Source organism: Fundulus heteroclitus, unplaced genomic scaffold (assembly GCF_011125445.2).
Source record: "Fundulus heteroclitus isolate FHET01 unplaced genomic scaffold, MU-UCD_Fhet_4.1 scaffold_55, whole genome shotgun sequence".
Lineage (NCBI taxonomy): Eukaryota > Metazoa > Chordata > Actinopteri > Cyprinodontiformes > Fundulidae > Fundulus > Fundulus heteroclitus.
This window is the reverse complement of record NW_023396978.1, coordinates 1,789,207-1,815,503: the sequence shown is the minus strand read 5'-3', so window position 1 is coordinate 1,815,503 and position 26,297 is coordinate 1,789,207. Positions and strand designations below refer to the sequence as shown.

The 26,297-nt window shown below is 40.6% G+C and overlaps 1 protein-coding gene across 3 annotated transcripts in view; it reads left to right on the top strand.

Moving 5' to 3' along the window:
- The window catches only part of rbks (ribokinase), a 45,903-nt gene that overhangs the window by 16,467 nt on the left and 3,139 nt on the right, over positions 1–26,297 (top strand). For all 3 annotated transcript variants that reach the window (XM_036132836.1, XM_036132837.1, XM_036132838.1), the window contains 2 exons: positions 5,382–5,473; positions 13,612–13,800. In XM_036132836.1, the coding sequence (XP_035988729.1) occupies positions 5,382–5,473; positions 13,612–13,800 (281 nt within the window). The remainder of the gene's footprint in view (positions 1–5,381; positions 5,474–13,611; positions 13,801–26,297) is intronic.

Below are 26,297 nucleotides of genomic sequence, written 5' to 3'. Positions count from 1 at the left end.
AACCGTCCTCAGATTTATTCAACCAATCAGATCTTTTGTATATTACGCCATTGTTGGCTGAGTGTGTGAGGACAAAGCTTTTGGTCATCAAGGATTCATGTTGGGACAGTGGAAAAAATGTGTCCAAAACACAGAGCCAAAAGGTCTGAAGGCACTTGCAATATAATCCACTTCTCTGAAGGCCATCTGGGTTCTCAGATGCGAGTGTAAACACAACTTCTGTGTAAATCTTCACTGGTGACCCAGTTGAGCCATCTTCTCTGGCCCAAGTGCCATTTTTCAAGTTACAAATGACCAAACTTGGACAAAAAAATTAAAATTTCACACAATAGACATCTTAACTTTTAAGATCTCATATCTATTTCATGATGGAGTTATTACTGAAATGAACACCTGTACACTCATTGTACAAAATGGCTGAAGAACATATTGGAATAAATTAAGCAAGGTACAGAAGATTGGTGTTTGGTACATGTTTTAGAAAATGTGTGCCGTCTTCACTGATGTTGTACATCAGTGTTCTCTCACACTGGATTCGCTTTTTACAGCAACTACAACTGTTTTTAGTGTGTTTTTGTTTTTTCATGATTAAAAGTATTTGCCTTTGATATACATTTTATTTTATTTTGAAGAGGCTGATTCAGCAATCCAGACAAATCCAAAAATACCTCAATGCACAAGGCTTTAAAATGTGTTTGCGGTGACTGAAGTTTACAGATTATTACAGACTATTTTATGTTCATTGGACACAGAAATGGGTAGGTAGAAGAGGAAAAAAAGAAGAGAAACAGATGGGACCAAATGCTGTGAAAGGTGAAAGAAAAAGAGGATAGGAAAAGGAGAAGAGGTGAATGAAAAAGAGAGGAAAAGGGGAGAACAAGATAACTGTAATCCTCTGAGTCTGCTTCTACATCTGCAAAGAGAGATATAAAACGAACAGCAAAACCAACCAATAAAGTATCACAGGTACAAACAACCAGCACCTTGATACCACCACTGAGGAATATACAGTTTTATTTAATATGAGATGTATAAAATAACAGCTAAAAATAATAATAGGGGTTTTCTGTGTAGAAGTGAATCTCTGAGCACCTGGATCCAAGCACCCATAGGTGTTTGTGAGAGTGCACTTGTGTATGTAAGTTTTTTCCATAAGACAAATGCTCAAATGCTGACAGAAAGAAACACAAAGGGTGGCAATAAAACATATTGGTGAATCCCAAGATGTTTGGGAAAATATTCTGTGGAGTGACAAAACAAAAGTGGAACTTTTTGGAATGTTGTTCATCATATTACATCTGCATTTCAGAAAAATAACATAACACAAACAGTGGGATGTGGTGGTCGTGGTCTGATCATATGCGGCTGCTTTGCAGCTGCAGCACCTGTGTGCTGTAATAAATAAACCATGGACCACAGATTGAAGCAGTGTGATGGTTTGGGCTATTTTCACTTGGGGAACTTTGGATGCTGCTATCAATGTGGATGGTCTATTTCACACAGACCACTCACTTAAACACATGAAGTGTACCCTTCATGGAAAAGGTATTCCCTCGTGGCTGCAGTCTCTTCCAGCAGCATAATGTGCTCTACTACAATGCAAAAAAGGCTCAGGAAGGATTTGAGGACCACAGCAACATGTTTTTGAGATGTTGACTTGGCCTCCAAATACCCCATATTTAGATGCAATATGTATATTGTGGGATGCACAGGGGCAGCATGTCAGAAAGTCATTAACGACAAATAAATTAGAAATTACACAATTGGAAATCTTCATTTTGGGTCCCCACTGTCTGTCTTGTCCAACTTATCCCTCCACTTTCCTCTTGTCACAAGGTTACTAAGTTAATCATCTATTATTAGCAGCACTCCACGTCACTGAGACATCTCTGGAGACTGTCACCCCAGTCATCAGGGACTGTCGTCCATGATCGCTCGCCGCAGGCTGCCAGTAGCAAAGAGTCGTAGCCGTAACCGTGTTGCAGATGGGATACCCAGATGGCCTCTCAGAGCGCCCCGCCCCGCACCCATCCTCCGCTCCATGTCAGCTTGGCATGAAGCACCAGAAGAGATGCAAGGAGAGCACAGACGTTTGGCGAAGATGCCACCTCAACGCTGCTGCACCAGAGCGTTGCGTAAACGGAGTTCTCTGGAGGGAACGGGTGTTAATGGGTTTAATAACGCGGGGGTGAAGCGGCGCTCAATTTACGCAAATGTCACCATCGAGCAACACTCGCTGTGGATGCCAGTTCTTAGAAAGTCTGGATAACCTGTGACGGAAAAAAAGTTTGATTTATGCCATTATTTCAAGAGGAAATATGCAGAATTATTGTCACCAACCATTTAGTATTGAGAGGTTAATAGAAAAAAAACTCAGTTCCTCTCATTCTTCTTCCGTTTTCACTCCATTTTTTTTCTCCTCCCCTTCCTTGTCTTAACAAGACGATGCTTTTATATTTCTCACCAGCTGCAATTAGGGCCTCTTTAAACCCTTTCACATACTCACTGATGACACATCCCTTCTCTCTGTGTGATTGTGTGTATGCTCATTCCTGTAAGTATCCATGCTTTCTCTCTGGCCTTGTTTTCCATCCACCTTTCGTCTTAAACCAACCATGTCAACAATTTTTTGGGGCTTCCTGAAAGTTCTTGCTGCTCTCAAGTGCAGCCAGACTTTGAACCAGCCAACATTAAAAAGCCCAGAGTCATGAAACACAAACGCACACATGCCTGGCTGCCAGACGTGATTCACTACTCACACATCCCAGAGTTGCTACATCTGTCCCAACAGCTGTGAACCACTGTGTGTGTGTGTGTGTGTGTGTGTGTGTGTGTGTGTGTGTGTGTGTGTGTGTGTGTGTGTGTGTGTGTGTGTGTGTGTGTCTGTGCGGTGGGTTGCGTGGTTTCATTAACACCTGGTGGAAAAAACGAAGCAACCTGAGACAGAAAGACACGTCAGTCTGCGTGACGTGCAGACAGCCCATGCATCAGTGGATGAGGGATTTCATTCAAGCTGCTCCCGTTGGAATATTGATCAGAATCCTTCTGTGGATGTCTTGCATATGTTCATCTTAAGCAAACTAAACAGCTGCACAATAAAGTGACTCACCTTTGTGCACGGCAGCTGTTATTTTGTCAGCGGGAACATAACAAAATAATCTGAATATCAATGATAGTTGAAGAAATACAATAACATCAGGTTGTTAACACGAGTACAGTTGATTTCAGATACATTGTATCCAGAATACACACCAAAATAAACAATATAAACAAAAATTATTAATTGGCATTATGTAGGGATTTTAGATGTTTTATTTGAAAGCAGGATGATCAAACACCATTTTGGCGTGACGTTGCGCTTGGCTCTTCTACTACTACTCTGTCTGTAACACTAACATCTGCACGACCAGCTACCATAATAGCTGTATTTCATTAGAGCCACATTTTTTTCTATTTCATAAAACAGCAAAATTGGGCAATTTTTCCGGGGAAAGCTTTAGTCAGAGACAGGTCATCCAAAATGGGAACTGGTAACCTTACCTTACAGTATGTGCCAGTATTAGCTAAAACGCTGACATTAGCATACATGCTAGCACTAGCATATTAACCATCAATACCATTACCTAATATGGTAAAGTAAAGCCGTATGCCAGACGGGAAACCAAGATCAAACGTGAGTTCAGAGTAAATAAACATATATGAAAAGGAAGAATAATGGCGATAGTTTGTGGACTAATTTTAACGGAGAAAAAAACATACCAAAAATAAAAGGTGTTGGTTAAAGAAGCGGAGGCAACGCAGCCGAGGGCTCTATGCTTGCAGCGCTGTGAAATGTAGGTGAGTTGGGTTTTTTTTTTCTTTCGGGGAATCCCTTACCTCGCCTTGATCCAGGATGGTGTGCTGGTCTTCCTTATCTGGATGTGGTTTGCCCGATACAGTGATCAGCCATGTCATCGGAAACATTTAAAAACATTGAATGGTCCTAAGTCTGACTCCTCCCCTTAGGGCGATATGCTATAGGAGACCCTACCAGGAGCTAAAACCCCGGACAACATAGCCGTCAGAGTTATTCAGACACATAAACCCTCCACCACGTTAAGGTGGCGATTCAACAGAGTGCTTTGGTCCACTACAAAAATGTTACATTTATGAGGTTCTTATGGCTAAAGTTTACTGGTTTTATTACCAAAAAATTTGTTGATCCTTAATGTGATGGCATGTTGTCTTTAACGTAACTGCGGAATCCATATGAATTCAATATTATAATGCAATCAAATGGCAGCATTAAGAAGGAAACAAAGACTTTAGAAAGACAGACTAAAGAATAGATCATTTTTGAACAGCATTTGCTCTTTACATCTACAGAGGGATCACTTTCCTTTACACTTGTTTTTGAAACCAGTGTCAGTCCAAAGTTGACATAGGAAGAGTTAAAATAGTTGGGTACCCGTAGCTCATAAGTGCAAATACAGTAGAAGTATTCCATGTCCGTTGAAACAGACATTATTTCCACTTTTACTCGCCAGCATCCGAGCATCCACCTCAAAGTGCCAGGTGGCCAAAGCCCTGTGCAAACCCACGCATCTGCTCTCCTCTGAGCCCACGCAAGCACACACGCACACACACTTCTGCACAACAGATTTTGATGTCACTAGCACTGATATGTATATTCCCTCTGACTCTCAGACTCGCGTAAGGCTTTATTTTGTACACAGAGATATTGGAATTAATCGGCTCGTCAGGCTGGGCTTATCCTTGCACATACACAGAAATCGCGGTATTAGGCGCATTAATGCTCTCTGCTCATGAATATGCATCAGACAGTGATTTGCAACGCACACTGTGGATTACTTGTGACACACAAATTCACTCTCATACACACGCGGAGAGGGTCAAAACCTCACATAACACCCACACAGAGACATACACAGACATATATACATGGTTATATGCACGCCTCGTGTTGAAGTCTTTCTCCTCGTTCAAACCAGCAAAATGCTGCTAGATGTGAGGTCTTTTCACCGTTTATTCTTTTTTTTTTCTCAGAGAATGCTGATTTAATTGTTTAAAAGGGCTTCTTTTTATAGCAGCTTTTCCACTTGAGCTTTGCTTTCCAGAGCAATCCCCAGCGGTCGCCTGCGAGCCTTTGTTCCCACTGAAGGTTTAATTAAGGTGTCTTGGCAGAGAGGCTCAGAAATGGAGAAGACAAAAGATCTCTTCGAGTGAAACTGTTAAAGTCCTTTCAAAAACAAGCTGACAGCTGTATAACCGGCTGGATTATTTCGAAAATGTACATTTGTCAGGCTCAGTTCCAACCTGTCAATACTGACGTTTGACATAATAATCAATGAAATGGACAATTCTCTTTTTTCTCGTTGCAGTGAAGACAATCTTCAACCCCGCGCCGGCTGTCCCTGACTTGGATCACAGTTTCTACAGGGTCTCTGATGTGTTTTGCTGTAATGAGTCTGAGGTGATGAATCACACACACACACACACACACACACACAAAGCTTACTGCATGGATCACATTACTATTTATACTTCCACGCACAATCACTCCATCTTTCCCAGACATGCTTGCATGCTTGCAGAAAGACACTGTCATATAAAGCAATATGTATACTGTACTTATAGATACTGTAGAAAGACAGACGGACATATACAACACCAGATATTCGCATGATTCGCATGCATGCATACACGTAACCATTTTTTCTCACTCACATTAAATCGGACTAAACTTGTCCTGCTTTGGATCCTTTTTTAGATTTTTAGATTACTTTCTTCAACTTCAGAACATGTACATACATTGAGATGACTATGTTTTTATACAATTTTGGAAAGCCCATATAATGGTTTCACGGCTTAATGGAGACAAATGTAGGCACAACTGGTGATGTTTTTGTAAGGCAACTCCTCAAAAACAGCAACGCCTCCTTTTGTGACATCATTGGAAAATCAAAAGAAATAAGGCCAGTTTCAGAAAGAGAATAAAGAACCACCAAACAACAATTTATCTTACAATTTCCAGATACCTTAAGGAGCCATGTTCATCTGTTCAAACTAATTTCCCACATCCCAAAGGAGCACTATTATATTAATATAAGACACTGGATTATAGTAAACTCACTGTCATATTAAAGAAACCAGTCTCAGATTAAGTTATGTTTGTGACTTATTTATCTTGTTATCTTGACTGGTTTATCCTGCTGGAATTAGAAATCAAAAGATTGGTACAAAGGGATGGACATGGTCAGCAACAATACTCGGGTATGTTGTGAAATTTAAATGCTGATCAGTTGGTTCAAAAGTGCTTAAAGTGTGACAATGAATATCCCCAACACCATAACACCCCCATTAGCCTGAATTGTTAATACATGGCCGGACGCGCTCATGTTGTTTATGCGAAATACTGATACTGCCATCTGAATACTGCCTCGGAAACCAAGAATTCATGTATCAGAAAAAAGTTTTTCCAATATTGTTGTTCTCCAATTTGGAGAGCCTTTGTCTCAGCCTTCTATTCTAAGCTGACAGGAGAGTGACCCAGTGTGGTCTTCTGATGCTGTAGCCCATCTGCTTCAAAGTTCAAAGCGGTCAAAGATGGTCTTTTCGGTTACACTTTATTTGAAGGGGTGTACATAAGACTGACATTACACTGTCATAAACATGACATTACACCTGTTATGAACATAAATTACTCTTTATGAATGTTTAGGACTGTTGTCATTAATTGTCATTCGTTATATTATGACACTATTAAAGCAAAGTTGACATTGTTTAAAATGTCATTGTTATGACAACTTGACATTAACAGAGACAAGGTTAAGTTTAGGGCTTGATTTGGGATTAGGTTAATTTTAGGGCTTGATTTGGGATTTGGTTAAATTAACGGCTTGACTTGGGGTTTTGTTAAATTAAGGGCTTGTCATAACAAAGACATTTTAAACAATGTCAACTTTGCTTTACTACTATCATAATTTACCGAATGACAATTAATGACAACAGTCCTAAACATTCATAAACAGTCATTTATGTTCATAACAGGTGTTATGTCATGTTTATGACAGTGTAATGTCAGTCTTATGTACACCCCTTCAAATAAAGTGTTACCGTATTTTCTATACTTTGGTTGTAACTTTGGAAGAAGCGACTGTGGATCAGTGGGTAGAGTAGTCCATAACATGTTCAACCTTTTAATCCCCTTTTTTTTTCTCATTCTGACAAACAGGATCTGTGGTAAGGGGTAGCCTTGGTAGAGTCCAACCCTAAGCAGAAAGCTCTTGCTGTAGCAGCGATGAATTCTGATATCTAAAAAAATCTAGATTGGGCAGAAATGGAAATGATTAACTACATAAATAGGACAGCTTTTTTTGTTTTCTTTCTTGCTGAAAAATGGGTTTTAAACATCCACTTGATCGATGCACTTCAGCGAAAAAGCTCCCGCTCATGATGATGATGATAATGTATGGTAGTAAACCTGAAAAACCTTGTTTTGTTAGATCTTACACCTTGAACTACAGCTATCAGAAGATCTCAAACGAGCAACATTGGAAGAAAACCGTGAGATGTGAGTTGAAAATTAACCTTTGAACAGACGCATCTGCACTTCTTGGGTCATGAACCCCTATGAGCATATTTATAAATCAGTTATTCATCCTTATAAACTCACAGCGTTGACAAAGACAAAAAGTATGTCTGCAGAAAATGTACGCCAAGACACCCTGAGTGGTAACTGTCAGGCGATGACAGATGAGCAACAGGGGGCAGGGATAGATGGGAATGGTAGTAAAAACAACAGGGCAGATGTGCTCTTTGGCAGAGTTAGTCACCACCCTCTGGGGATGAAGTGGATGTCAGTTTAACTGGGTTTCTGTATTTGATGTGGTGATGCGGGGCGTCGAGGTGCTGTCGCCAGGTGCGGGAACATGAAAGGGAGAGTTGACGAAAACTAAACATGTCTTCTATCTTTCTTCCCCCTTGATTGTCAGGTCATGGAGGCACTGTCATATTATTTATTGTGCAGGGTGAAGAGGTTGAAAGAGCACTAAAACATCCCACCCAGGGGTTAGGTGTTTGTCGTGCGCTCAGATGATTTCAGATCATTTTTGATCCAGCTAGAGATGCTGAAATCCATAAAGATGCAATGCTCTAAGATTGATAGGCACACACGAATGAAACTCTAAAAACATGCAATTTAAAGTTAAATGCATAATTTCTTAATTTGTTTGGCCCTATATTGAATATAAATGTAAACCACCTTCTTTAAAAAAAAAGTACTCTTTGCGCTCAACATAAATTTAAAAGGAATAACCATTTTCCTCCTTGGACAAATTTTACAGATGTCCAACAAAGAAGGATTCATTAAGGAAAATAACTTTGCACTCGTCTTCCTTTATGTTTTTCTTGGAAATGGCTTCTAATAACTCCAAACATCTTCACCTGATTGTGTAGCCGCACTCTCAGCCCCTTCTTCCACTTTTTAAGCAATCTCTGCACTAGTTGATCAAATAGGCTATGTCTTTCTCAGCTTAGCTGTCTTTTTGCCTTTTCATCTGTGTTTCTTTCCATCTGAGAAGAATTTATTTCCTCTGCACTTTTTTTTCTCATTTTCTCATATTACAATCTCAAACATCAATGTATTTTAGTGGGATAGTATGTAAAACACAAGCATAAAGCTATATATACTTTTGAAGAGAAAGGAAAATGATACGGTTTGCAAATGTGCATACTCATCTCCTTTTAATCAGATACTCCTAAATAAAATTTGCCTTGCCAGCAAGAGGTCTTCAAAAAAAACGGTTAAAAAAACAAAAATGAGTCCACCTGTATGTAATTCAACCTCGGTAGAAATAAAGGTTGTTACGGAAAGAGTATGGCCCAGCTACTGTACAAACATATCATGATATGGTCGTCCAATCAAACTGATTAGCCGGGAGAGAAGAGCATCAATTAGAGAAGTGGTTCAGAGGCCCATGGTAACTCTAGAGGAGCTACAGAGGTTTACGGCTCAGGTGGGAGGATCTCTTGACAGGACAAGATGGATGAAGTTTGCACTTCAGAAAATTGCCTTTCATTGAAGGGTGACTGTTTTAAGAGAACACAATGAACATGTGGGAGAAGCTGCTCTGGCCTGAACCCCTTGGCCTACATGCAAAACTTTTTTTTGGGAGATAAAACAACACTGCACCTCACCCTGAATGCACCATCCACACAGTAAAACATGGCAAGGGCAGCAACATGCTGTGGGGATATTTTCCTTTAACTGGAACAGGAGGCTGGTTTGAATTTATGGTAATCGACAGATTGATCTAAATACAAGCCAACTCAGGAAGACATTTAGTTGTGGCTACAAAACACTTGGAATGGAAATAGTTTAGGTCAAACTGTGTTTGTGTATTAGAATGGCCTAGTCAAAATCAAAACAAAAAAGTGCTGGCAAGACCTAAAAACTGATTCTTACAGATTATCTCCATCCAATCTGACTATTTTACAGAGACATGGGCTAAAATATTCATCCATAGATGTGCAATTCCCATAAGAACTTGATACAGTTGCACATCACAATATTTAGTTTGTTATGTGTTAAAAATGTGTTTAAAGTCATGTGGCATTTTCATTCCTCTTCACAATTATGTACCACTTTGTGTTGGTCGCTGACATTATGTAAAGCCCATTGATGTTTATGGCTGTGATGTATCAAACTGTGAAAATGATCCAAGAATACAAATACTTTTGCAAGATTCAGTTTCCTCCTTGTGTGCCGCTGTTTCACGTCGACGGTTAGACACTCAGCAGGGGTTTCTGTCCTTTACATACTGATATGTCGCCAGAAACTCAAAATTATTGAGATTGTCTCTTGAAAGATTTTCTAGATCTTCTTTCCTTCTAGATTTATTAGCATTAGACGGATGGTTTAATCGGGTTATTTTAAATATTTATTTATAATAAATTAAATAAAATGCACATCACTTTCATGAAGACGCGATTCCAACTAAATAATCCTGACTTTCCTAATGCTAAACTCTTATTTTATTACGTCTAACGTGAAAATTAAACTTCAGCAAAGAATTGTATTTTTACATCTACAGTTTTTTGAAGTGATGAAAAATGTTAGTATAAAAACTTGTAACACAGCCTTGTTTGTTTTTTAATGCATAAACATGTACCTTTCTTTAAATACACCCACACGGTCAACAGATTTTTAGTGCATATGCTTTAAAGAGAACAGGTCCTCTTGTGTGTGTGTGTGTGTGTGACACACACACACACACACACACACACACACACACACACACACACACACACACACACACACACACACTGGTATGCCTGAACAGTGAGAGAGCGGTAATTCTGCTCATATTTCTGAACACAGAGGGAGGTAGATTGATTCCCTGCCCTGGTGTGAAGCCGATGACTAACAAAACGGCTCTTTTTCTCCTTTGGCATTCGAGTTGGCTGCAGGCTCTGAAAGCAGCAGTTTATTTTTGAGCTGTCCCAGATCAGCGCTCACTCCGACTCTCTGACAGATCTCGGTTTGGGTGAATCTAAAGGGGGCAGATTCACACGCGTGTCAGCTGCTTGTTGACACTTCCATCTGACGCTGTAGCCGACACGCTCCGTGCGCAGGTGTGTAAGACGGAGATGTGCCCCCCGCTCGGGGCACGGATGAGAGAAAGAAAGGCTTTAGGATTGCAAAGTTCAAGGCCCTCTTTGAACCTCAACCAACATACCACGGTGACAGGTTTTATAGTCAGGGAAATCACCTTTGATATCCACCCAAGGACCACCAGATCTGACACAGATCTCTCAATTACACTTTAGGAGATTACAGCAAAAAGGCCAAAGGCACTCCTTCAAAGTTGACTTTATTGGCCGAGATTGTGTGCACAAACAAGGAATTTGACGTTACAAGATTTCAGACATTACATATAAATAGGTAACATTTCTGCATTACATTAACGCACAGTCTACTGAATGTATATTACTTATATATATATTGATTTTATTCAATTTTACTTTATTTTATTGTATTCTTATTTCTGTCTGCACCATCATCACCAAGTCAAATTCCTTGTATGTGCAAACCTACTTGCCGATTAAACTTGACTCTGATTCTGATTTAGAAGTACCAAGATAAAGTATAAGATGTACAGTATGTACGTTTATATGATGTATATCCATGTACATATGTACAGCAGCATGAACAGCTATGTATGTGTGTGTGTGAGGAAAATAAACAAGGCAAGGCAGGTTGTGGTGGGGCAGATAGACTTATTTTGTTTCACAGCAGCGTAGCTGACTACTCAGGTAGTGAGGTGTTCATTGTGTTCATCGGAGAGACAGCCTTGGGGAACAAACTTTCTCTGTGGCGGCTGGATTTTGCAAGTATTGCTCTGTCGCGCCAACCCGATGTTAAATGTTTAAACAGTTCGTGTCCAGGATTTGTGAGGTCTGCTGAGACGGTAGCTGCCTTGTTCCAGACGCTAGACGTGTACAAATTCTGGATGCAGGGAGGTCAGCCCCAATCGCCCTCTCCGTAGACCTCATTGTGCTTTGTAGCTTGGACCTCTCCTGTTTTGTGGATGAGGCAAACCACACAGTGATGGGCGAACACAGGACAGACTGAATGATTTTTACTTTTTGAGGAGGTTCAGACTCTACCACGTGCCAGGAGAGCTCCGCAGTGGACTCAGTGTTGTTGAAGACGGTGAGGGGACTTCCACCTGTAGCTTAACCCACTCCAGGTGGTTCTGACTTCACCGGCGGACCAGCCGATCCACTTCCTGTCTGTGTGCAGACTCGTCATTGTCCTCAATCAGAGCATTAACAGAAGGCAGACTTTGGGATTTTCATAGGCGAGTCCACTGAAAGGCAGACGTTTTGCGTACGGGGAGAAGAGAGGTGGGGACAGAACATATCCCTTGGGGACGCCGATGCTGATGGTTCTTTTGTGAGTCCTCAGTTTCACCTGCCAATGCCCTTCAGTCAGGATATGGGTGATCCACTGAACAGTGGAGGCTCGTAGGCTGGCAATGTGAGCTTCTGATGGAGGATGTCTGGGTTGATGGTCTTGAAGGGTGACCTGTCCAGGGTGTACCCCGCCTCTCACCCAATGACAACTGGAGATAGGCACCAGCCAGCCTGTAATCCTGCACGAATAAGTGGAGCGCGCTTGCACTCAGAGAAGGATGAAAGTACCCGGTTCGATCCCCAGTGCACTCTGGGTCCCTGAGCAAGACCCTTAACCCCCGATTGCTCCCCAGGCGCCGCACAGTGGAAGCCCACTGCTCCCCAAGGGGATGGGTGAAGATACAGAAGTGAATTTCTCCATTGTGAGATCAATAAAGTTCAATTATTATTATTATTATTATTATTATTATCATCATCATCATCATCATCATCATCATCATCATCATCATCATCATCATCATCATCATCATCATCATCATTATTATTATTATTATTATTATTATATAGTTAATGGATGGATGGGGTATCAAAGTAAAGGCTCCAAATCCATGCCACACGTCAGATTTCTATTTGTAATTAAAATGTCGAACACCAAACATTCTGTTTCTTCCACTTTAGGATTATTAGGAACTTTTGGGTAAAATACCTTTTAAATTTGTGGATGGAATGTGACAACATGTGAAAAGGGAATTCAGTGTTTGTCCTCAATTGTATCTTCAAAGAATCAAAACTGACTGAAATGACCTCCCTCTCTGGCGACATCCATGCTGCACTCAAAATAAAATCTGCAACTTTGATCTTTTCTAAATGCAACATACCAAAAGAAGTTTTACCTTGACTCGTAGTGTATGAGTAATGCAATAACAGCCGAGTGATGCTCTAGCTTTTTTTCTATTTAACATCAAGTACAGTGGAAGAAATAATTAGTAATTATGTTGCAGCGCTGCTCACCTCACCAGGGAAATGATTACAAACACATGCTGAACACAGCACGCAAGACTGCGCATGTAATTTAGCATTTTTATGAGAACGGCATTAATCTGCCCCCGGTAACCAGCGGATCGTTGGGGAAAGGGCTGCACACGGGAGCCCCGGCTGTGCAGAAATCGATCGTAAGGCGAATTGCCATGGTTCCAGCCTCCTTTGATGTTCGTCATGTCCTGCTTTGACCCTGTGTTATCATACTGGAGCCGGATGAAGTGAGAGGGTCTTCTCTGGGAGAATTTGAGGCCGACAGACTGTCGTCCGATTCTCAAAGTCCACCACAGACAAAGTGTTTTATGGGTCTGTCTGACCACGGCCACTGTGTAATTAAAAGCTGACTCATAACAGTGAGCTGCTACTAATTAGAGATGTGTTGACATAAATGGTTGTAGTATATTTAACTGTGTTTATTAAATTACAAAAGGCAGCACATAAAGCTTTTCTAACTTGCACATTAAACAGCACATGCTGCTTATACTGTTTTATCTCTGGGAATTTCCCTAACCAAGCACTTTACTTGTCCTCCCAGTATCCCTCACCAGTATGCTTTTTTTTTTTCCCATGATCTTTTATTTTAATTCCTAACTTGTGACTAACTTCTCTCCTTGACCTAAAAGCCGACTGATTCTCCCAGTTACCTCCTTGCAGGCAGAGCTGCTGACCGGCTACTCGGTGAATAATGTGGAGGACGCTCATCGTGCCGCTGAGGAGCTGCTGAGGCGAGGCTGTGCAGCGGTCATCATCACTTTGGGACCCCAAGGCTGTGTGGTGCTCAAGGCACAGGATAAAACTTCAACACATGTGCCATCTACTGCAGTCAAAGCAGTGGACACAACAGTAAGAAAAAGACAAACACTCACATGCTTAGGGAATACATTCATATCACTTAAACTTTTCTTCTTTATTTTTTTTACATTTTGTCATTTTACCAGGTGCGTTTTTCAGTTTAGCTTTTTTGCGGGGAACTTACATTGACAAATTATTTAGTATTTTGGGTTATTTTGTTGTTTTCTAAAGATAAAATAAAATGTTGTTTTCTTTTACAATAACTTATACTTTAATCAAACATACAAACTACACATTTTTATGTCAGGGATCAAAAATTGGGTCAAAACAGAAAAGGTTCGTGTTAATTTTCAATAAATATCAAAGTGCACCTCTCTGGGTCTTCAAACATCTCCACCCTAAATATTAAAACACATAATAACACAAGACACGGTATACCTTTCATATCGTTTTATAGGGAAATTACACAACTACTAATTCTGGATCAAAGAAACTGAAACTAGCCCTTTGGAACACATCCTCTGTTATTTTATGGTAGCTTTAAAGCCTATTTGTAATCAGAAAAGTTGTTTATCGTGTAATAGTTGATGGATCAGATCAGTTTTAAAACAATGTAGTCTTATTTAGTTGATTCTTTTAGTTTCCATGATTGATCATTTAGTCAGAATGGGGTCTGTAGTGTTCACTGTTCACGTCACTTAGTTAGAAATAAGAAATTCTAATACTTTTTGCTCTTTGGAGAGATGCTGTATGAATCTTGATAATCTTACACACCTACTTGTCAAAAAGGAAATAGGTACATCTCAAGCTATATATTAACTTTTGAGGTAATGATTGCCATCTGATGGTTCTAGTTTGGCTTTTCTGGTCATAAATCCTATTTTCTTAACTCAGTTTCTGCCCGTTTGCTTTGTTCAATTTCTTTTCTTTAACAATTTCGATTTGCAAGGCGTAATTCTTTGAGGTGTCTTGTCTGATGCTTATACTTCCTATTTGTTTTTTTTTTTGTAGATGTTTCCCAGTTTGGGCCAGTTATTCATCATCTTTTGCCACTCCATGTTTAATGAGCTTCTTGCAGGAGTTTTATAACCCTTTCAGATGTTTCAACTGACACCTCTGTTGTGTCCTGTCAATCACATGCAGCAGCTCGTTAATGTCTGCAAGGTCTCTTTAATTGCGTGCTCATTTATATACGTAAGTTTGTGCAAGTATTTAGTTTATAAATGCAAATTACAAAGTGACTTCACTGAGTTTTTTTTTTCTTTTCACTCAAAAATGTAATGTATCATAAACAACCTGAAAACAGTTTCTCTTGTCAGGTTAGAATATTGCTGAACATCCAGACTTTTATTGCACGACTTTAATTTGTTGTTTTGCTTATATTTGCCTTGCAAAATCCTTTATACTTGTTGACCATTTTTCAAACATTTTCGCATACTAACCTCAAATGTAGATGTTTTACTGGGATTTCATGTAATAGCCCAACGTAAGATCATGCCAAAAATTGTATGTGACTGCACATTTTTGTCTAACAAAAATTTGACGTTTGTGACATGCAGGTGTATTCATCTTGCTGCACTTACTACTACAAATTCTTTTATGTGGAGGACTCTACTAGCATTGCCCATTCTTCTCTGCAAGACAGCCCAAGCTCAGGCAGAGAAGATGGAGACTGTCTTTGAACATCTGTATAAGTCCTGCTTCTGATTCTCAATTGGATTTAGGTCTGGACTTTAACTGGGCCAATCTATTAGAGCTCTGGCTGTATGTTTGGCCTTGTTGTCCTGCAATCTTTGTATCCACAAAGGTTTTTTTCCCCCATGATTTCCCAGTATTTAATTCCATCCTTTTTAACTTTGTCCATCATGCATCCTTATCCATGCTAAAGAAAGCATCCCCACATCACAATGCCACCACCACCGAAGGTTTTTGGAGGTATCTGAATATTAAAAGATTGTTTCATTAGCTAACCCTAAATATTAAAAGCAATTGTTTATGATAGTTATGATAATATTATTGTGATAATGATAGTAGTTTTTATCATTAAAAATATCCATGTATGAAAGACTTCTAGGTGATAACTTTTGAATTATTGATTATTATTGTCAACACTGCGTTTAGCCGTTTTTATGTTTCCATAAGCTTCTCAGCATCAGTGTTCTGACACTTTCCACCTAATGAAGAAGAAAATTAAATGATTAAATCCATAATTTTGTAGATCACCATATGAAATCTGAAAGGATTGTTCTGCCCCTCCAAGCAGGAAGTCTTCAGGTTTACACTTTGTTTTCTGTCGCTTCACCTCAGGCAGGCACTAATCCGTTGCTCTGGTGGAGTTAAGTGTGGATTTGGTGACCACCATCGGCTTCCTCTAAGTGATTCTAATCTTTAAAAAGAGTCGTTGAGTCATTTCACACAGGCCCCTGTGGCTTGTTTTCGTCACGAAGGCCTGGGCTCGACGCTTCCTGTCACTGAGGGGTTTTGTGGGGCCTGCGTTGCACGGGCCAAGAACGTCATCGCACATCACATCTATCACATCCTCATTCAAACCTGAGATGGGGGGGGGGGGGGGGATTGTTTGTGCAATGGTTTTTAATGCATAAAACTTTCCTTTCGGACTTTTATTTTGCAATCATTTCCTGAAGCTGGAGTTAACTGAGCTGCACACTTAAACCACCACAGATATTGTGACAGAGGAAACAGCAGAAAATAAAGAGTGACGAGGGTTGTGTGCTTGTCTCTGAAGTAAACAGCAACATCTGCTCGTCACTTTCCAAGAACAAAACCCTCAATTTCTTTCAATCTGGTACCACCACTAACCCTTCTTATGACCCTCTAACCCCCCTCGCAGCCTTCCCCTCCGTGACTCACCCTTCAGGCCTGCACCAGTCAGCAGAAAGCTGTGGTCGGGCCAACTTACAAGCCCCCATTACACTCTTCTTCTGTTCTTTGATAGGCCCATAAATCTTGTTTTTAAATCTTTTAGACATCATAATCCCTCTTCCAGTAAGTCGTCTTTTGTTTTTTTTCACAGAGGCAAAAAATAAAACAGGTTGTAGCCACCCACTTTTCCTGATGATGCAACCTTCTTTGTGATGATTATCTCCTGTTGTTTCCATTAGAAGACTGATAAGTATTATTTAGAGAATTCGCGTGAAACAGAAATTCAACTGTGACTATCAACTCGCTGACTCAAGTGCGGTTTCTCGCGATTATCACACAGGCTACTGTTCTGCTAGGCTCCGCAGGTGGTACAACAAAGTCTGATCGAAGGGAGCGTTTGGTTCTTTTAAAGCGGGAAAACATGGAGTAAGTTATGAGCAGTCAATATCTTAAGGGTTGGAGAAGTTAGAGCAATCTCAGTTTGGAGTATGAGGGACAACATTTTTTGGAGGAGTCGAGTTAACAGCTATTTAGAAGAGGGAGACAAATCAAGGGATATTTTCAACTATTTAAGCAATTTTCGAAAACTCTGTTTCCGATTTTAAATATGTTTAAAAAAATGTTTTCCCTCAATCAAACAACATCATTATTGTGTGCTAAATGGCTGGATTAAAGACCAATTTTAAAGTTTTATTTCTGTTTACAGAATCCACCCATATTTGAAACCTAAAAAGCGTCTTGTTAAATCAATCTGTGATGGACTTTTTTCCATATTTTGAAGAGTCAGTTGAAATTTACTTACAGATGGTAAATTATACAGCCGCAATATCAAGCAGAGTCACCTGCTCTCCCTGAAGCCATATGTTGTTTCTTAACACTAGAAAAAAAAAATACAAACAATCAAAATACTGGTCTTTTATGTAGTTTAAATGTTTTTCGGTTATATTTGCTGAATATAAACAGAACTGCAACTATCTTCTTTAAATGCTTTTTTTTATTTTAAAGTGAACCAAGTCTGCTTATTAGAAAATAAGCCATTGCTTTAGTTTACTTTAAGGCACACTAACATACTGTCATGTAAAAATGTTATGACAACTTCTTTTTGGCATTAAGACAACAATTCTTATTGCCACATTGCCAGACAGGACACACAACAAAAAAAAAATAAAAAAAAATAATAATAATAACATGATTGGACGTAGGCATATTTAAGCTAAATTTGAATAGTACTGAGAAATTATTTTGATATAAATCTGCAATTAAGCTTTATTGCAAAATCTTTTAACATATTCTGTAAAATGTAAGAAAAAATTATGCTTCTGCATTATCATAGCATTTCTCCACTTTTATTCCCGTTTAAAATGGCTCAAATTACACATAGGTGTATAACATTAGGAGCACATGATGAGATCAGTCACTCAGCCTTTTAAATGTGCTTTACCCTATTTAAAGCTCAGATATTTAGCTTGGAGTGTCCCTGATTACTGAAGTGAAAATAACACCATAATGAGATCTAAAGAGCTCTCAGAGACATTCAGAAAGAGGACTTTACCAGCTTATGATTCTGGTTAGCAAATTAAAGAGGTCTCAAAAAAATCTGATTTCAGCCATTCTACCATTTGGAAATTTGTTTCCAAACTAGAGGCCAACTTTCTAAGGTCTGGCCATTAATGCACGTTCACCCTGAGAGCAGACCGGAAAATGCTAAGGGAAGTCTCCAGAATCCCTGAAATTTCATCGCGTGGGAGGTGAGCAAGGAGAAACCTTCGCTCTCTGAGAAAAACATGAAAGCCAGACCGAAGTGTGACAGAAACAACGTGGACAAACAAACAGGACTTCTGGTATAATGTTCTTTGGGCAGATTCCTATCAAGGTAAAACCAAAATGTAAGCAAATTTATTTTTTGCTTTTGTGATTGGGCCAGAAGCCTGACCAATGGTGCAAAGGGGAGCAATGGGACACTTTAATACATGCGTACAAAGCCCCTTTCCAAAAAAATATGAAGATCATGGAAAAGTTGTTTAATTTCCACAATTCCATTCTAAAAGTCAAACTTTCATAGATTACAAATTCAGGGCCCACAATTGAAACAATTTCAAGTTTTCATTTGTTTATTTTTCCATAATTTGGGCTTCCAGCTCATGAAACCCATGAAAACAGGAATCCACAAAGTTAGAATACTTTGAAGAAATCAGCCCAAATTTTGCAGGGCATGAATGTTTTAAACTGAGTGTCACACACTAATCATCTACTAAACTAAAAGCACCTGCACAGGTTTCCCCAGTATTCATTAAATTGCTTCAAGCATATCAATGGAAAGATGGAAAGTCTAGTGGAAGGGCAAACTGTGGCAGGAGAAGATGCACCAGCAAAAAAGAGATGACTGTGGGCTACAGCGGATTATCAGACAGAGAAGATTCAAGAATCTGGCAGAGCTCCAGAAAGAGTGGAAAGAGGTGGGAGTCACAGCTTCAAAAAATACCACATTCAGACACATCTGGGTGATGGGCTACAACAGGTAGTCCATCAGGTTTCTGGGATCAGGCCACTTCTGGAATGAGCCAATGTAGGAAGCGTCTCAATTGGGCCAAGAAGAAGAAGGACTGCATTGCTGGCCAGTGATTCAAGGTCCTCTTTTCTGATGAAGGGTGCCTTTCATTCTGGAATCAAGGTCCAAAGGTTTGGAGGAAGACAGATGAGGAATAGAACCCAAGCTTCCAGAGGTCCAGTGTGAAATATCCGCAGTCAGTCATGATTTTGTGTGCAATGTCCAGCGCAGGTGTTGGTAAACTCTGCTTTTCTAAATCCAAGGTCACCGCAACAGTCCACCAGAATGTTTTAGAGGACTTCATGATTCCTTCTGCTGTGGATCTGTATGGAGATGCAGATTTCATCTTCCAGCGTGACCTGATCCCTGTCCATAAGCACCAAAACCTGGTCTGATGTCCATGCCGTCACAGTGCTTGACTGGCCAGCCATCTCTCCTAAACCCTGTTGAGAGTCTATGGGATATTCTCAAGAGAAAAATGAGAGGCACCAGAGCCAAGAGCAAAGAAGAGCTGACAGCAAGCATCAAGGTAATCTGGGCTTCCATAACTCCCAGGCAATGCCACAAGCTGATTGCCTCAATGCCACGTCGTATCGAGGCAGTGATTAAGGCAAAGGGCTTCCCAACCAAGTATTGAAGATTGACATATCGTTTTGAAAGTACCATATATTGATTGATTTGATCCCAATTTATTTTCTTTTTTCTGCAAAAAACTGAGACGTAAAGTACATTTCTTCAAAGTATTCTAATTTTGTGGGTTCCTGTGTATGTGGGTTTTATGAGCTGGAATGTAAAGATTAACAAATGAAAAAAAAAAAAAAAAATTGTTGGCCCTGAACCTATAATCTATGAAAGTTTGACTTTTTGAATGGAATTATGGAAATTAAAGAACTTTTCCATGTTATTCACTTTTTTCTCGAAATATAAATAAACTGCCTCATTGGAATTCTTTCTTTAATTCGCCAAACTAATGCACTCTGACATCTGAGATACTGACTGCTTTTAACTGCTCCACGTAAGCACGATTTCAAAATATAAAAAATGTTAAACATTTATTCACGACTTTACAGCTGGTTCCCTTTGTTCTTGAATATCTTGTTTGGCACAAATTGATCCCCCCCCCTGACTGTCGCTGTTCATTTCCAGTAATCCGCCATGTCTCCGTCTAAGTGCTTGTTTAGAAAGCGACTACACATCCTATCGTAATTTTTCTAAAAGTTGTTTTAGCCCTTATTCAAAGGGCTTTCTTTGTTTGCTTTCCAGTTGTGCAGTCTGTTTAATCACGTGCCAGTATGAGGGTGAAAGCATTTGCCTCCTTTCTGACACACATTGTTTCACTATCTTCTCCTGCTGCATCTGTTTGAATAACACTTTACACAGGAGAAGCAATTACGGTCTGAGTCAGGGCCATGAGTCCGTAATGAATAACAACGCAACTCATCCAGCTGTGGGTCTCCTCCGTCGCTTTTCTCTCATATTGAGTTCAGGTTTTCCTCGCTGAGATCAGAGTCCAGGCTGTTGTGTGTGTGTGTGTGTGTGTGTGTGTGTGTGTGTGTGTGTGTGGACGGAGCACAAACACACAACCAGAGCCCCCTAGCTCCTGCTTGGACTTGGGTGGCCCTGGTTTCCACTGCCCTGGGAGGTCCAAAATGTAGACAGTGCTGTCTACACCAGACATTACAGCGGGCCGGTACGTCCAAGTGAGGCCAATTGCTCCCTGCCTTCTCCAAGGAGAGCAGGACTGCGAGAGCAGATTCCTTCCTGGAAGCCTGAAGTAAGGGAATACCTCCTGGTTGTGGTATTTTCGCCGTACCGCCATGTTTAGCGGGCTGCGCGTGATCCACCAGCTTGCTCTTCAGCAATGCAGATGTTAGGCCATACCTCTCTGCCACTTCACATTCCCGTCGGTCAATCTGTGTTGTTCATAAAAGAGCAGAGAATGGATCAAAGATGCAAGGGGGCCTAACTGGTCCAATTAAACGTGTGTTTGATCTCCGAGTCTTCCTCCCTCGTTACTTGGGCTGAGTGCTGTGGGAAGCTTCCGGGCGCGAAAGCCGACGTGACTCATGCGCTGCCCCTCAGTTAGTCTCCGTTCTCCCCGGGGAGCCTTTCATTGACAGAGGCAGTAGGCTAGGAGTTAACCGAACGCGGCTCCATCTGTCACCCAGGAACGGCAGTCAGGATCTCAGGAGGGGAGCTGTGGAGGCTGCGAAGGTTCAGGACTTTTTTTTTTTCTTTCTTTTTTTTTCAAATCTATATTTTCTATAAGCCGTCCATCTTCACTTGTCACTGGTGTCTGCCGCGGCATCCGCGCGCTTCGTTTCTGCAAAACATCCCGTGTCAATCAAAGTGTGTGGGCGCACCAGTTTTCTCCTGATTATAAAACTTCTCCCTGTACGTTCGCCTTTGTTTGCAGCCAGAGTAGTTGCTTCTGCTTGTGTGACGTGCGCGGCTGTTCTTCTTTTATTGCACAAACACTTAGCTGCGCTTCTGTAAAACGCTCTGAACTTTAAGAAAAAACCCCTGGGGGTTTTTTCTCTAGCTGCATCTGCGTACTGTTGTGGAGTAAATTCTGTGCTGCCATCGCTTCTAAGAAAAACGCACCTAGGGTTCATTTGTATCTCACGGTTAGAAGTAAGAGGCCGGGTCTAGTGAGAGCCATCAGCAGGGAAAGTAGGTAATCCCGACATTCCAAGTCCTAGAAGGGATTGTTACAGACGTAAAGAAATCAATGTTCATGTAAAATGTTTTCACAGCCCTGTTATAGAGTCGGGTTCTTGTAACGGGGGAAAAAAGTAAACTCTAATGTATGATTTCAAGCACAGCTCAACTGAAAAATCTGTCAGGGGGGAAAATGTGTATCTTTACATTTTTAAGGAAACTTTTTGTTTACGTACGTCAGCATTAAATCTTGTTTTGTAGTCGATTATCAGCTTGATTTAAGTAAATTTGCCCACGCTGCCTTGCACACTGCAAAAACAGAACAAAAATAAGTCAGTTTTTCTTGAAATGAGTGTATTTGTACTTTATTTGAGCAGGTAAATAAGATAATTTGCCAATGCAATAAGATTTTTGCACTTAAAATAGGAACAACTCATATCCATCAACTTATTTCAAGTGTAGTATATCTAATTATCTTATTTTAGAGGTAAAAATACTCTTTCTATTGGCAGATAATCTTATTTACCTGCTCAAATCAGGGACAAATGCACAAATTTCAAGTAAATGTAACTTATTTTTAGTTCTGTTTTTGCAGTGCAGATTGTCCACAGTCGTCCTCTGGCGATACAGCAATTTTGGTTCTTTTGTTCTAGACACTGGCTAAAGGGGGGCTGCACAGTGACCCGGTTGGTAGCACTGTTGCCTTCCAGAGAAAAGGCTTGACCTCCATGCATGTTCTCCCTGCGCACGCTTGGGTTCTCTCCAGTTACTCCGGCGTCCTCCCACAGTCCAAAAACATGATTGGTCTTTCTAAAGTGTGCATGGTTGTTTGTCCTGTGTTGCAATGTGATGGACTAGTGTGGAAAAAAAAGATTTAGTTTCAGATCATGATGCTGCCACCACCATGTTTTGCCTTTTTGTGTGTTTTTTTTTTTTTTTTTTTTTTTGCTTTAGGAACTACAGATCTAAAGCTCCAGATTGATTTTTAATAGATCACTTCATATTCTCCCACAATGTTGCGGGAGATTTTAGTCAAGTTTTGATGCTTTCTTCAAAAGAGTGACCTTACTTTTCAGCCCAGACGTGTCGGCGAACACAGCAGATAGTTGCAACATTTAAAATAAAACTAGCATTTGTTGTAAATTCCTGCAGCTCAGTCAGTGTTGCTGTCAGCCTCTGGGCGCCCTAATCCCTAACCAGTTTCGGTCAGCATCTGGTTTTTGTAACTTTTCTGTCATCGTTATTGTTATTGATGATGGTCTTTGTTGGGCCATGGTAACTAAAAATATAGTGGATTTGTTTTACTTACTTCATGGACGTTTTAGATGTTCCCTTGGTTCAAAACTGAATCAAAGGCCTCTATAAAACTGAATATTTAATAATTCAGCTGTACTGGAGCAGGGGGACATATAAAACACACAGGACACCAGCTCTTCTGGACAGGAGTGGGGCCGGCCCTGCTTAATGAAACGAGATCATTTTGATACTTTAGAACTTTATTCCAAGCTTTAGCTAAAGTATGCAAATTAACACATTTCAGGGAATTTCCTGAAATGCTGAAAATGAAGCCAAAGATGCTTCCTTAAAGCATTCATTGAAAGCAGTGCACATCTAGCAGATTGGTTGTTGTATTTTCGGTTCAGTTGTGTAAGATATGTATCAATTTAAAGGGGGAAAACTGAAAAGAGATGAATATGAGATCTCGTGTTGGCAAAATGAAACTACTTAGATTAAGGAATTGTTAACAGCATTTGCATAAATATGTATGGCAACTTGGCTAAGATTCAGCTCACTGGAGAGTATTCACAGCAAACCGTGCTGTAGAAAAGTTCTCCGAGCACACTTTGTTGTTTGTCACAGAGGCGGGTGCCATCATCATACATTCGTTCTTGCGCGTGAACCCGAGCTGAGAAGAGGCAGAAGAGAGGCAGCGGAGGTCAAGACACGACGGACGGCGCCGACCAACAAGAGCATCACGGCTCATCCGCAGCGAGTGCTTGTGTCATTTGACTGACAGGCCCCCAGATCTAACCTTCGCCAAAGTGTGTCGAGGGCATTGGGGGGGGAGCTGAAGGGGGTAGCGCTTGTCATCCCCGTTGAACTTCATTCAGCTGATCCAGGAGCGTCAGATGCCAGTCTCAGTGAAGGAGGCTTCGTTTTTAAGACAGAGGAAGGTTCTATACAGGCTGGAGTTTGACTCAAATTACTAAGGCGGTGGACCTGGTTCGGTTAAATTTGCCTGTTATCTAAGTTATCTAAGCCATTACTAGGCCTTTGTTGGGCAGTACTATAAAGCTTGCAACTCCACACTACTCCAGACGTTTGGAATCGAGAAAGCTTTCCGGATAGGAAGCGAAACGTCTTCAAACTTCGGAAAAAAAAGTCCAGTTGTTTTGTTTTTTAAACTTTTTTTTGGTTTGACTCAAATTGTTAAGGTCTGTTTAGGAGTAATTGTGTTCATCAAAATCCCGGCTTGTTGGTACTCCTGTCAATTTTATTAGAGCAATACTTAATTTTCCTGTGAATACAAAGAGAGGAACCTTTGGTTATTCCTTTTAGCGCCATCAGATTTACTTTGTTTTGGATGTTGTGCACTTTTGACAAAGTTCAAAGGGTCTTTGAAAAATAGAAAAACAGACCCACAGCATTACAGGACCTCCAGCTTACTTAACAGTAGGCATATAGTGGAGTTTATAATTACATATTCATCCTTCTCATATTTATCCCACCCAGGATATTTGTTGCTAAAAAGTTCGATTTTAGCCTCATCTGACCGAAGCACATGAATCCAGTTCAGCAAACTCCACAAGCCTATGCTTGTTATAGTTGGACAGGAAAGTCTTTTTGTGGCATGCCTGCTAGACGTGATGCATGGTATATAGATAGTGTCCGTTGGTTACTATGGAAACCTGTTGACTTGTTTGCTGAAGCTTTCTGACAGTAAGCTTTAACTCATCATTATCCTGCTCATTGGGTGGTAAAGGAGGGGTGATAAATATGGATCCTGTCCAGTTGCTAAAAATGGCCTCTTTGTGGTGTCGTATTTATAGCACAGGGGAAAAGTAAGTAAAAAAAAAAAGAAAGGATTTAGTTTTGGGAACTAAAAAGATACTAAAAACAAAACTTTTTTTTTTTTTTTTTTTTTTTTTTTACGTTTCAGGCTTGGATTATGCGTCTGGAACAAAATATGAGTTTATTTTAGAGCATTTTACACAACCTTTCCAAAGTATTTGTCCACATCTGGATTATTTGTTGTCATGATAAATGTTATTTATGGTTTTAAAATGTAGATTCCTTCTTAAATACTGCAGATGTTTCTTTTAGCTACCTGAAACCTGTTCCAGCCCCACCCTGTCTCAGTGTGAAAAGACAAAGGCAGTTGTTTTCAAAAGGATTCTGGCGTGTCAACAGGTGAATTAAACGGAGTGAATCATGAACGCTGAGGTTAAATAAATAACGCTGTCACGACGACAGAGCCTAAGGACCTCTTGTTTCTGTGGTCTCGCTGTTCAACCTATCCTCCTCACCGCGCTGTACAGCAGAGAGGATCGCCCGAGTCCACTCCAGCGGGATCACTGTGTCAGCCGTGACACGTTTCCCTGGGAGAAGGTCCAGGTCCGAACCACAGGGACCCTCTCCTGCAAAGCCCGGCCTCCTACCGCCGGCTGCAGAGTGGCCTGGCCCAGCTGCCAGACAGGCGCAAACACTCCCAGGGTTTAAACGTGGAAATCCAACAGGCCTGTGAAATGTTTCGTCTCTGATCTCAGTCTTTCCAGCATCCCTAGCAGTCCGCGCAGAGGAGGATTGTGGGGGGGAGGTGGGTGGGGTGGGAAGGGGTGGGAAGGGGGAGCAGTAATAAGTGCCTTTTAAATGTCAAATCAGTGCCATTTTTGAATGCTGAGAACACAGAAGCTTGTCAGAACCTTTCTCCTCTCTGACCGGGTCAGGATTGGTGGTTTTTACCCTGCCTGCTTGAGTTATCCCCAGACAAAAGGGTTACTCTTCAGAGCCGAGGTGATGAGTAATGGAACGGGCTTGTGAGAACCAGCGTCGGGGGGCCGTTTGCGGTTAAACATGAGCGTGTCCCTACATACCACTGCTCCTTTTCCCATCAGTGACCCCCCCACCCCCACCACACACACACACACACACCACACCACACAACTCCCTCCAGGGCGTAGACAGCACATTCCATCTTTATCAATAGACCAAGATGGGAAAAAGAGGCATTATTTATGAGGTGATCTCAAAACTGCTGCCTCTTGCAACAAAGCCACATGTTTCTATAACCACTTAAAAAACACTTAACACAAAAATATATATATGAAAATAAAACAAATTCAACAAAATTTTCACTTTTAAATTAATTATTTTAGGAGGTTGTGTTCGCATGATTCTTTTGCTAATCTCTATTTATTTATTTTATAACAACTTGGCAGTTTCTTGCAAAGTCATC